The sequence below is a fragment of the Cydia fagiglandana genome, chromosome 10 (genome assembly GCF_963556715.1).
Source record: "Cydia fagiglandana chromosome 10, ilCydFagi1.1, whole genome shotgun sequence".
Classification (NCBI taxonomy): Eukaryota; Metazoa; Arthropoda; class Insecta; order Lepidoptera; family Tortricidae; genus Cydia; species Cydia fagiglandana.
The window spans coordinates 13,624,254-13,636,691 of NC_085941.1; the positions used below are offsets into that span (position 1 = coordinate 13,624,254).

The 12,438-nt window shown below is 37.3% G+C and overlaps 1 protein-coding gene across 1 annotated transcript; it reads right to left on the bottom strand.

Moving 5' to 3' along the window:
* Positions 1-7,622: 7,622 nt before the first annotated feature.
* Positions 7,623-9,474, bottom strand: LOC134667923 (tyramine/octopamine receptor-like). Its single transcript, XM_063525342.1, has one exon. The coding sequence runs from the start codon at positions 9,382-9,384 to the stop codon at positions 7,981-7,983; it is 1,404 nt and encodes a 467-aa protein (XP_063381412.1). The 5' UTR covers positions 9,385-9,474; the 3' UTR covers positions 7,623-7,980.
* Positions 9,475-12,438: the final 2,964 nt, after the last annotated feature.

Here is a 12,438-nt window from a genome sequence, read left to right on the forward strand (position 1 = left end):
TTACCTTTTTTGTTTATTTAAACTTTTTTTTTGTAAAATGTATCGTTCGCGACTTATATACCGCAACGCGTTCTTAGGAAGACGAAATGGCTCCTCCACACTTCCGGTCATGCGGAAACCGGCATATTTTGTATTTTTAGTAAGTTTTAGATTATATTCTTCAAAATAAAAAATAAAAAATTCGCGCTCGAGAATGCCGGATTAACGTTTTTTTTACAAGTTCGCGACCCTATAACTCGGCGGCGTCAAGGACTTATCGTCAGATTAGTTAAATTTAGTCTTTAAACACTAAAATCAACCCCCAATATCTTAATCTGACGCGCTCGAGTATTTCAGACTATCCATTTTTTTTTACTAATCTGATCGTCTATCCTAGGCGCGCGTCACTACATATAGAGATAATACTTGACAAGGTTGTTCTATTAGGTCTAAGGTATCTCTCATATCTTAAACTGCCACGCTCGAGTATTGCCGAAAATTCCCCTATTCGCCTCCCTAACTATAAATATTTGTTCATGAAAATAATCACTTATAAAAACTTTTTACAAAAAAAAGAAAGCCGACTTCAAAAAGGATGAAATAAAATATTATCCTATTTTAAGTTTAATACGTTACCAACTGATATGTTTGAAGTCGGTGGTAAGCCAAGTAGTATTGATACCAGTCAAAAATAATCAGCTTTATGGCTATGAATCCCATGTAAGTAGGTACCCAATTCTATCTGCCTCTTTGACGCCTTTTCATGATCATAAACATTAAAGTAAATTGGCATACGACCACGACCACGGCTATCCGCTGAATCTATCATCATAATTACCCAGTATTACTTACCCAGTAAAGTGGACCCGGGTATGTCCTTAAACTACGTCCAAGACCACCGGTGGACGGGCAGCAGCGTCCCTCAAATTCGGTGTACTCGATCTGCGATCGCCAACCGGCCTGCCAAGCGTGGCGATTATGGCATTCACCCCCCAAAAGGGGGAGGCCTATGTGCAGCAGTGGACGTCTTATGGCTGAGATGATGATGATGATTTAATTACCCAGTATTACCGAGTAAACTAAGTAGACACATTTTACGGTATTTATACTGGTTAGACACAGATTTCCTGCACGAAAAACAATAGCAATCCAGGGCATCGTGCCAGCTATACTAACAAGGGGAGGCTCTCGACGCTCTCGTGCCTCTCGACCCCGCTTCTTAAGAGTTTTGTTTAAGCCACAATTAGGCGAATGCATCGTTTGAGTGCACTTTATATTCTAGGAAAAACAAACCAATGAAAATCTAAGCTTGCGATTGCGGGTGAAGTTCTAAGAAAAGTTTATATTTAGTTCCTGTGTTGCCTATAATTATTATAAGTATGAAAAGCATCACTTATAGTCGCACCAAACAAAGTCTGCAGCGGATTTGATAGCCCACGCAGTGTAGGTATGTATACGTCATAATTTCATAGAAGTTTGACGTTTAAAATGACACTTGCACTGCGTGGGCTATCAAAATCGCTGCAGTTTTTTTACGGTCTGACTATATTAACCGTTGAAGTGATTTACCACTTTTTATTTTGGATTTTTTTTTATTGGACATGACTTCTACGAAAATTAATTATAGAACGAATAGGTACAGTCGACATTGTTGGTTTTATTTAATATGTATAAACAAAAATCAATCACAATAATATAATCAAATGTAAATCGATACTTAATTAAATCGAGTTATACATTGAAATGTAGCAACACTAAGTCACATTTTTTTTCTGTGGCAATTCTCATATACCCTCTCTTTGAACTTGAACGGACCTGTACTTGCTTCCCAGTGTTTTACAAAAGATAAATTAATATAATTATCTAATCCGCATATAATCTTTTATTCCACGGCCCTTAAATAACAATAGGTTGTGTCCAGCATTCTTAAAATAGTATGGTCGTTGTAAAAGTGCAAATATTAAAATCAACGTAAAGTGAAAGTGTCATAGTAAAAAAATTGATAACCGTTAACAATGGACAAGTTAAAACAAAAACGGAACATTAAGCCTTTTGATGGTGAAAAATATAGTATATGGAAATTTCGAATGCGATCGTTGCTCAGTGAATTAAATGTGATTGATGTTATTGACAACGAAATTCCCGAGGTTCAAGATGAGATGACTGGGTGAGCAATAATCGAGTGGCGAAGAACCTCCTAGTTGAGTATTTATCTGATTCGTATATTGGATTTGTAAATGACACAATTACAGCCAAAGAGGTGTTTAATAATCTTGATTCGTTGTATAATCGAAAAAGCTTAGCAACTCAATTGGCTTTAAGAAAAAAACTGTTATGTCTGAAGCTACAGGGTGACATGTCCCTAGTAAAACATTTTACTATATTTGATGATTTAATCACGGAGTTGATTGCGGCCGGGGCAACATTAGACGAGACGGACAAGGTTGCGCATTTGTTGCTGACCTTGCCTGGATCTTATGACGGCGTTATAACGGCTATTGAAACTTTGTCGGAAGATAGCTTGACATTGGTTTTTGTCAAAACCAGGCTGTTAGATCATGAAGTTAAATTAAAAAATGAAGCAGGTGATACAAGTCTAAAAGTGTTACATGTCGAGAACAAAGGTGAAACAAGCAAAAAACGGAAATTTAGCGATGGAAATCCGAATCATAACTACCCTCGACAAAATAATAAAAGGTTCAAAGGAAAGTTTAAATCGAAATTCGTTAAATGTCATCACTGTGGTCGCAAAGGACATACTAAGAACGATTGTTATTACTTCAAGAGGAACAACAACCAGCAAAATAATACGGACAGGCCGAGAACAGTTCAAAATGTTCAGTTAAATCAAGCATCGACGTCAGATGATTTCTCTGGATTTGCATTTATGGCCGGCGAGCGTCTGCAAGAAAATAACGCAATCAAACTGACGTTTTTATTGGACTCTGGTGCATCGGATCATCTTATAAACAGGGATGATTATTTTAATACTTGCGAAACATTAAGTACACCTGTGAAAATGTCTATTGCTAAAACTAATACATTTATTTCAGCAACAAAACGAGGCCATATCAATGTCGTCAGCAATGTCGGTGTCGCTGGTGTTTTGGAAAACGTGCTGTTCAGCCCTGAGGTGCCATACAACTGGCTGTCGATCACGAAGATGCAGAAGGCTGGCTTCACAATAACATTCGAGTCAGATGGGACCTGCCGCATCACGAGGGATGGTGAGGTCATCATGACAGGTAAACCTTCGCGCAATTTAATTGCTGTAGATTTTGATCTGCCTGCGAGAATAAATCAGTCTGTTTCCCAAGTATGTCAAAGCAGTAATGATTCTTACAAATTATGGCACGAACGTTTAGGTCATATAAGTAAAACTAAATTCCTTGAAATAAAAGCGAATAATATGATTGAAGACATGCAACAGATTGAAAAAGTTGTTCCAAATGACAACTTGTGCGAAGCTTGCATAAATGGGAAACAGACGCGACTACCCTTTAATAAAGTTAAGGATAAAAGTTATGTTAAACGACCTTTATTTATTGTGCACTCGGATGTCTCCGGTCCTATTACTCCACCGACAACTGACAACAAAAATTATTTTGTTTTGTTTGTTGATCAGTATACACATTACTGTGTCGTATATACACTAACGTATAAATCAGACGTATTCTCAGCGTTTAAGGATTTTGTTGCAAAAAGTGAAGCAAAGTTTAACCTAAAATTAGTAAATTTGTATTGTGACAACGGTGGAGAATATTTATCTACCGACATGAAAGATTTTTGCAAGGAAAAGGGTATAACTTATCATTTGACAGTACCGAGGACTCCACAGTTAAATGGTGTGTCTGAACGCATGGTGCGGACAATAACTGAAAAGGCTCGTTCTATGTTAACTGGTGCTAAATTGAATAAATGTTTGTGGGGTGAAGCAGTGCAAACTGCTGTACACTTAATCAATATAACACCAACAAGGGCTTTAAAACAGTCTAAAACACCATATGAGATGTGGCACGACAAAAAGCCTAGTATCAAAACCCTTAAAGTGTTTGGTTCAACTGTGTTTGTCCATAATAAAACCGGTAAAACTAAATTTGATGATAAATCTTGGAAAGGCATATTGGTAGGTTACGAGCCAAACGGTTATAAGGTATGGAACACAGAATGCGAAAAGTGTGTTACTGTCAGGGATGTTGTGGTGGATGAGACGAATTTTCTTGTGTCCAGGCCATGGCCAGAAGGGAGTAAAGTTGAATATTCCCAGGACAAAACTGATAGTGCCTTTGTGCCAAAATCAGTATCGCAAAAGTCTCAAGATACACACGTTCCTAAATCAACGTATTCAAAAGTTGATGAGCAAGGCAGGCCAAGTAAAATTCGCAGATTAAATTCCAATGAACCACTTGAAACTGAGATAAACTCTGATACATCTGAGACACCTGTAAATAGAGATGAGTCGGACCTAAGTGCACCTAGGCGAAGTGATAGGCTTAAAGGTCGTACGCCTGTGTCATATAATGAAATTGATGACGATTATTTGTATAGTGTACAGTCAATCTCAAGTAAAGTACCAAAAACATTTCATGAAATTAAAACCCTTGATGATAGGCCTCAGTGGGAGAAGGCAGTTAGGGATGAATTAAATTCATTAAAAATGAATGATACATGGACTCTTGTACCACGACCCGCGAATAAAAACATAGTCGATTGTAAATGGATTTTTACGATTAAAAGTGACGGATTTGGAAAGCCTTTGCGGTATAAAGCTCGTCTTGTAGCTCGAGGTTTCAGCCAAGAATACTTGACCGATTATAATGAAACCTTTGCACCTGTCGCTAGAATAGCTAGTTTTCGATTTATAATTAGTTTCGCTAATCAAAATAACTTGTTGATTCATCATATGGATGTTAAGACAGCGTTTTTAAATGGAACTCTAAAAGAAGAAATATATATGAAAGTTCCAGACGGTGTTTTAAATAAAAATAATTACGTGTGCAAATTAAACAAAGCTTTATATGGGCTTAAACAGGCTGCAAGATGTTGGTTCGAGGTCTTCGAGAAATCACTTAAGGAGAAAGGCTTTCAAAATTCGTCAGTCGATAGATGTATATATATTTTAGATGAAGGAGACATCAACAAAAATATTTATGTTGTACTGTATGTTGACGATTTGGTCATAGTGTGTGCCGATATTCAAACAATGAATGATTTTAAAAATTACTTAAAAACTAAGTTTGAAATGACGGATCTTAAGGACATACAATTCTTTCTCGGTATAAAAGTAACACGGTACAGTGACACTATTACCTTGGACCAAAGTGCGTACATTCAAACTATACTTAGTAAATTTAACATGAGTGAATGTAATCCCGTGTCTACCCCCACTGAAGCAAAACTAAACTATGAGGCATTAAACTCAAAAACAAATTATGATGCGCCTTGTCGTAACCTTATAGGATGCTTAATGTATCTCATGTTATGTACACGACCTGATTTGAGTGCTTCAGTAAATATACTAAGTCGGTATACAAATAATAATAATCAAGAATTGTGGCAATGTCTAAAAAGGGTACTTAGGTATATAAAAGGTACTATGGATTTAAAATTAACCTACAAAAGAGGTAGTTATACAAACCTTTTAAGTGGGTATGCCGACTCTGATTGGGGAGGCAGTGATAATAGTGACAGAAGAAGTACTACTGGTTATGTATTTCAATTATTTGAGCAATGCACAATTACTTGGTGTACAAAGAGACAGGTTTCAGTAGCAGCATCATCTACTGAAGCTGAATATATGGCTTTATATGAAGCAGTTAAAGAAGCATTGTGGCTTAAGTCTCTTGCAAACAGTATTAATTTAAAAAATACTGACCCAATAATTATATTTGAAGACAACAACGGATGTATAAGTATAGCTAATAATCCAACTTGCCACAAAAGGTCAAAACATATTGACATCAAATATCATTTCTCAAGGGAACAAGTTCAAAATAATGTAATCAAATTAATACATGTTCCTACAGGTGATCAATTGGCCGATGTGTTGACGAAGCCGTTGCCTGCAGTTACTTTTCATAAGATGAGAAGCAGGATGGGTCTTGAATAAGTTATGATTGTAAACTGTGCTAAAATGATTTTCATTATTGATTAATTAGTAAATCAAAATCATAGATTTATATGATTAATTAATTTTATGCAAATGGTCTGATTAGGTTTTTCTGGGTTTTCCCTAATCCTTGCAACGAATGTTGGATCATAATGTATTTCCCAGCATACACTCGGAAGTAATATATGGTCTCTGGATTAATTCTACTTGAATTTATGTAAGTAGCTGATTCATTTTTGAGGGGGCGTGTTGGTTTTATTTAATATGTATAAACAAAAATCAATCACAATAATATAATCAAATGTAAATCGATACTTAATTAAATCGAGTTATACATTGAAATGTAGCAACACTAAGTCACATTTTTTTTCTGTGGCAATTCTCATATACCCTCTCTTTGAACTTGAACGGACCTGTACTTGCTTCCCAGTGTTTTACAAAAGATAAATTAATATAATTATCTAATCCGCATATAATCTTTTATTCCACGGCCCTTAAATAACAATAGACATCAAAGATATGTTTACACTTTTGCATCTTACTCCTTTGTAATAAGGTCAAAAATGTACACATATATTTGACGTCGACTGTACGTAGGAAAGGTTAAGGTGGAATTCAGAGAACGGAGTTTTGATAAGTCGTAGCGCTTTTTTAGATCACAACACGGTTGCCAAAAATTTAATTAGCAATCTTCAGGCCTTTCTCTAGGAACTTCAGCGCTTCGAATCCAGAGTTTTTGATTTCAGCTCGAAATAAAAACGCGCCATCTCGCTCAGTGAGAGTAGAACACGAACCTACTGGGCTTTAAGACAATAATTTTATACCTACAAATTACATTGTTTACAGTTACACAATGGCTTGCTTGGAAAAATAATTCCAAATAGCTTTTGGTCAGCACATTTCCACATAACAGTTTGGAATGATGGCTCATTCACGGTTAGTTTCGAGTATATCGACCGGGATATGAACCGTGATAACCTTTTGTATTGTTTTCGAGCTCCGGATATTTTGACGCTGTTACATGCATCTTGTTCACGTCACGGGTATCTGAAGTTAACGGGTGGGTGTCAAAGCTGTGTAGACCGCGCTCAGAACAATACAAAAAGTTAATCACGGTTCATATGCCGGTTGATATAAGTAAGTCTAGTGAAATTCCCACATATTTTACAAAAACACTTGTTTCAGTTAAAGTGTCAAGTTAGTCCAGTCATTATATCCAAAAAACCGTCCCTACCCGTGAATAATCAGTTCTTGGAATTTTTTTCATAGGTCCCTCGGGGGGGTCACTGGGAGTGTAAATTCAAAAAGTAGACTGAATCAGGCTCCTGTGTATATTCGAAATACCATAATATTATACATTTATGCCGTAAAGTTGAAAATAAACGAGATGATGAAAATATTACCATACATATGGTTGACATGAGGTTGACCATTGGCCGCCTATTTTCGACAGAGGGGAACGCCTGTTAATGGCGGCTCCATTGTTAATTACTCCGAGTAGACAGCCTGTCTAAGCGAATCATGATATTTTAATCATAAAAAAGTAATGTCAAAATAAAACACAGCTAAATAGTTTTCTACGATTACTTTCTTATCGTTGGTTACACAGAATTAAAAAACTAGGTAGGTAGATACTACTCTTACCAACTAATAAGGCTATATAATATGTCCGCAAGTCGGACGCTTAATAAAATGGTAGGTCAGTAGTTAGTCTCAAAGGGTCGTTACTCTGTCTCATGCACACGTTTAACTTGCTATTTGATTTAATATCAAAAGATGAGCAGAAATCAGGAAAAGCGCTTTGCAGGATGAGTGCAATTTAATATTCACCACGAAGGTATAAAAAACTACTGCACCATTGTAATGAACCCCTACTTTAACTCTCTACTTCATTATGCATTCATGCCCAGCAACTTTTTGAAAGCTTTCCTGAAGTCTAAATTAAAAATGGTGTAGATTATAGGATTCACTGTAGAGTTCACATACCCGAGCCACGTGATGAAGTTAATTAACTTGTTGCTCGGGCAACAGACACGGCAAAAAGGTAAAATCACGTACATAAGGAAAAAGGGAAGCCAACAAATTACGAATACACCCATTATAATGCCCAGTGTCCGTGCTGCCCTTCGCTCCTTTGACAATGAAATCTTTTGTTTCTGCTCAACAAACTGGTGGACCACGTCTCCGCTGTTACTAACGCTTGCAAGTAAAGGCTTTTCCTGTCTTCTCTTTTTCTGATTTGTGTTTTTAAATGATGAACCCTTCTTTACACTTCCACAACTACCAGGCGACAGTTTTGGATGCTGATCGTTTATATCAGCCTCAAGTTTTTGTCTGGCAAGCGGATCGTGAAGCAACAGCAGCGGCACAAAAAAGTTTCTCTTAATGTCATTGAAGGCTTTCCTCTGATTTTTATTAATACTCTCTCCACTGTCAGAATCATTTTCCGATTCCTCTTTAGTTTCTTGACTTTCCTCTTTGTTTTCTACGTGTATTACTGGTCGTTTCTTGTATATTCCTGTGGCCAATGTGCGCCTCCTAAATCTTTTCCTTGCAGCAATGTAAATTTGTATATACACTATCGTCATTATTACTAGTGGAATGAAGAATGAGCCAAGTGCCGAATAAACTACGTAACCGGGTTCTGATGTTAATTGACAGGGCGTATCTTTTGTAAATTCCTCTGGCCAATCGTTCCATCCGAGCAGGGGCGGTGAGCTTATGAGAAGCGACAACATCCACACTCCAGCAATTTGTGACAGTACTCTTCTCAGTGTTCTTTTGTTGGCATAATTTATAGGATCTGTTATAGCCCAGTATCGGTCTAGTGCTATGGCACATAAGTTTAGTATGGATGAGGTGCAGCTCATGATATCACAAGTGAGCCACATCTTGCACAAGTGTTTGCCCCATAGCCAGCGACCGAGAGTCGAGTACGCCACGTTCAGAGGCATCACCAGCACCGCGACAGCCAAATCTGCTACAGCTAGTGACACAATGAAAAAGTTCGGCACTATCCGTAACGGTTTGTGGGTGAATACACCTAGTATAACTAGAATGTTTCCGAAGATGGTTCCCAGAATAACAGCAGATAATACGATGATAGTAGTTAGCGCTTCCCATTCTGCAACAGCAGTTTCGATTCCGAAACTTGTATTAAAGAGCAAAGTTTGTGTCGCTTCGCAGACCGGCTCTTCGAAGAAACTCGAGTTGAAGATGAATGTGAAATTATCTTCCAAGGGGTCACCGGAGACGTTATAAACGAAGTATTGAAGGGCAATCATTCCGTTATTCATTTTAATTAATGCTCTTCTAATTACTTTAGCCGGTCGTTATTAATAAGGTTTTCAATTTAAAACATTCATTGGAGGGCGTAATCTGAAACAAGGAAATGAACAGAGATTTATTGAAAATACTTATGACTATTTATTTAGAAGACAGAATTTATATTCCAATATTTACTTATTTAGGTACTTGTTATTAGGGAATGAAACATGAGCATAATTTAAATATATAGGTTGATTTGATTTAACATATTCACTGCCAGCGATCCGCTAAGTGGGTTTTCTTTTCATCAATAGGCGCTTTACGCTACGAACGGAAAAAACCGCTAGGTTTATTACGCTCGTCCATACAAAAAGAGAAAATGTTTTTCCACTTCTAAATACTTTCCATTCTCCGTGATGATTACGTACGTTTATAGATTTTCCTTTTTTCAAAATTTGCAACAGATTAAAGCATATTTTTTGTGAATAAAACCTTGGTCGAATTAAGGCGTTTGTTTTATAAAAACTATGTTTTTATTTTTAAAACGAAACCGACAAACCTAGAATATAGGTAACCTACATACCTATATGCTCAAGCGAACGATATCAAAATCAAAGGGATTTGTTAAGTTTTAGTAGAAACCGTTTTCGCCCGAAACGAAAATTTACCGAGTTTCCTATTTATTGTGCTTGCTCAATTTCTATCTATTTAACTAAATTTAGTTTGTACAATTCAACACGTGTCAACAACGCCACGATGCACGCCTTGCCGAACGCTCCGCTTCGAGCGTCCACTCAGGCCTTAAAATAAATACACTAAAGCATATTTTTATAAAAAGTACGTATATAGGTAGATATTGATTCGCGCATTTGAGCAAACTGCCTCTTCCACCTCCATAGCGTCCCACGTATGACACAAACGCTAGGCTGAATATGTAGGTAAGGGGTCATCCATTAATTACATCACACGTTTAGGGGGAGGGAGGGGGTCAAGAAAATGTGACATATTGTGACATGGGGGAGGGGGGAGACACAAACTTTGTGACGTCACTTTAACTTCATCAGTAACGGAAATTTTATTTTAATTATTTTATTGTTGTACTTTTAAATAACAAGTTTTTAAAACGATAAGCGTTTTTATTCGTTTAATTTTCTTTCCTAAGCAGTTTTGGGTTATAAAATTACTAATATTTATATCGTCAAAAAATGTGACGTCACACTAGGGGAGGGGTTTGCCAAATGTGACCAAGTGTGACAAGGAGGGGGGAGGGGTCAAAAAACCTAGAAATTCGTGTGACGTAATTAATGGATGACCCCTAACTATTCGTAGTCCCGGCAATAAAATAAATCAGTTCGTTTCCGCACCTAAACCCAATCAATTAGCATCGGAACTTATTGCTGTATTCGTGCCTACGTGTCCCTATTCATCAAAGTTTATTGTGTAGGTATCCTGTTTATATGGGACACCCAGCACTTTTGTGTTTTGTCTCTTTGCACAAATAGTTTCGAGGATTTTTATGTCGTTCAAAGTTTTCAGTGTACATTTGTTATTGATCAAATAAATATAATGCAAATAAATATAACAGCACTACCAACCAGGCTATAAATTGGAGATAGTTATTTTTAAGAATGACATTTAATTTTTTTAACAATTAATGATTTTGAGTAGGTACTGATACTTCATTTTTAACCGACTTCCAAATCTCAAAGAAGGAGGTTATCAATTCGGTTGTATGTTTTTTTTTTTTTTTTTTTAACCGACTTTCAAATCCCAAAGGAGGAGGTTATCAATTCGGTTGTATGTTTTTTATTTTTTATTTTATTTTTTATGTTTGTTACTCCATATCTCCGTCATTACTGGACCGATTTTGAAAAATATTTTTTTGATTGTATGTATATGCATACAGATTGGTCCCGTTTTTGTCAAAATCCAGTTCTGATGATGGGATCCATGAGGAATCGACGGAACTCCTCAAATCTTAAAGGCATACATATGGTGATTTTTGTGTTTTTATCAACAAATCAAGCATATACATTCAAAAACGTGACATTTGATGAAGTGGAACTGCTGATGATGATCAGAACGGAACTCTTCAACGACGCATAGTTCACCTTTGGCGATTTGTCCTCTTCGTTATGTTTGTTAAGCAAGTTAAGTTTTTAAGCCACTATTTTATCAAGCTTGAGTTCTGATGATGGGATCCATGAGAAATCGAGGGAACTCCTCAAATTTTAAAGGTATGCGTATAGAGATTTTTGTATTTTCATCAGAAAATCAAGCATTTTCATTAAAAACTGTCGCATTTGATGAAGTGGAACTGCTGATGATGATCAGAACGGAACTCTTCAACGACGCATAGTTCACGTTTGGCGATTTGTCCTCTTCGTTATGTTTGTTAAGCAAGTTTAGTTTTTAAGCCACATTTCTGTCAAGCTCGAGTTCTGATGATGGGATCCATAAGGAATCGAGGGAACTCCTCAAATCTTAAAGGCATACGTATAGAATTTTTTGTATTTTCATCATAAAATCAAGCATTTACATTAAAAACTGTCGCATTTGATGAAGTGGAACTGCTGATGATGATCAGAACAGAACTCTTCAACGACGCATAGTACATGTTTGGTGATTTCGAATTTCGATTTTGACTTGGACTGGGACCCGGACTCATACCCGGATCCGGTTCGGACCCGGACTCGGACTCGGACCCGGACTCGGACCCGGACTCGGACCCGGACTCGGACCCGGACCCGGACTTGGACCGGGACTCGGACCCGGACTCTGACTCAGAGACCCGGACCTTGACCCGGAAAACCACTATGATACCTAAACTAAATAAACCACTATGATTACCTACCATAAAATGTGGGTATGATGATGCCAAACCCCTCCCGCTCAAACTCCCGTACACCGCACCGCATGCGCCGTTAAGTGGGTTAGGTTAGGTTTGAACTGCGATCCTCACAGAACCGAACAAAAGTGGGTTAGGTTTGGTTAGAACTGCGAGTCTTGCAGAAACGAAATGCTACTAGAAAAGTGGGTTTGATTAGGTTCGAACTGCGATCCTCACAGAACCGAACTGCTAT

Coding starts and splice junctions, on each gene's coding strand:
- LOC134667923 (XM_063525342.1), bottom strand. CDS start 9,384: ATGAATAACGGAATGATTGCCCTTCAATACTTCGTTTATAACGTCTCC.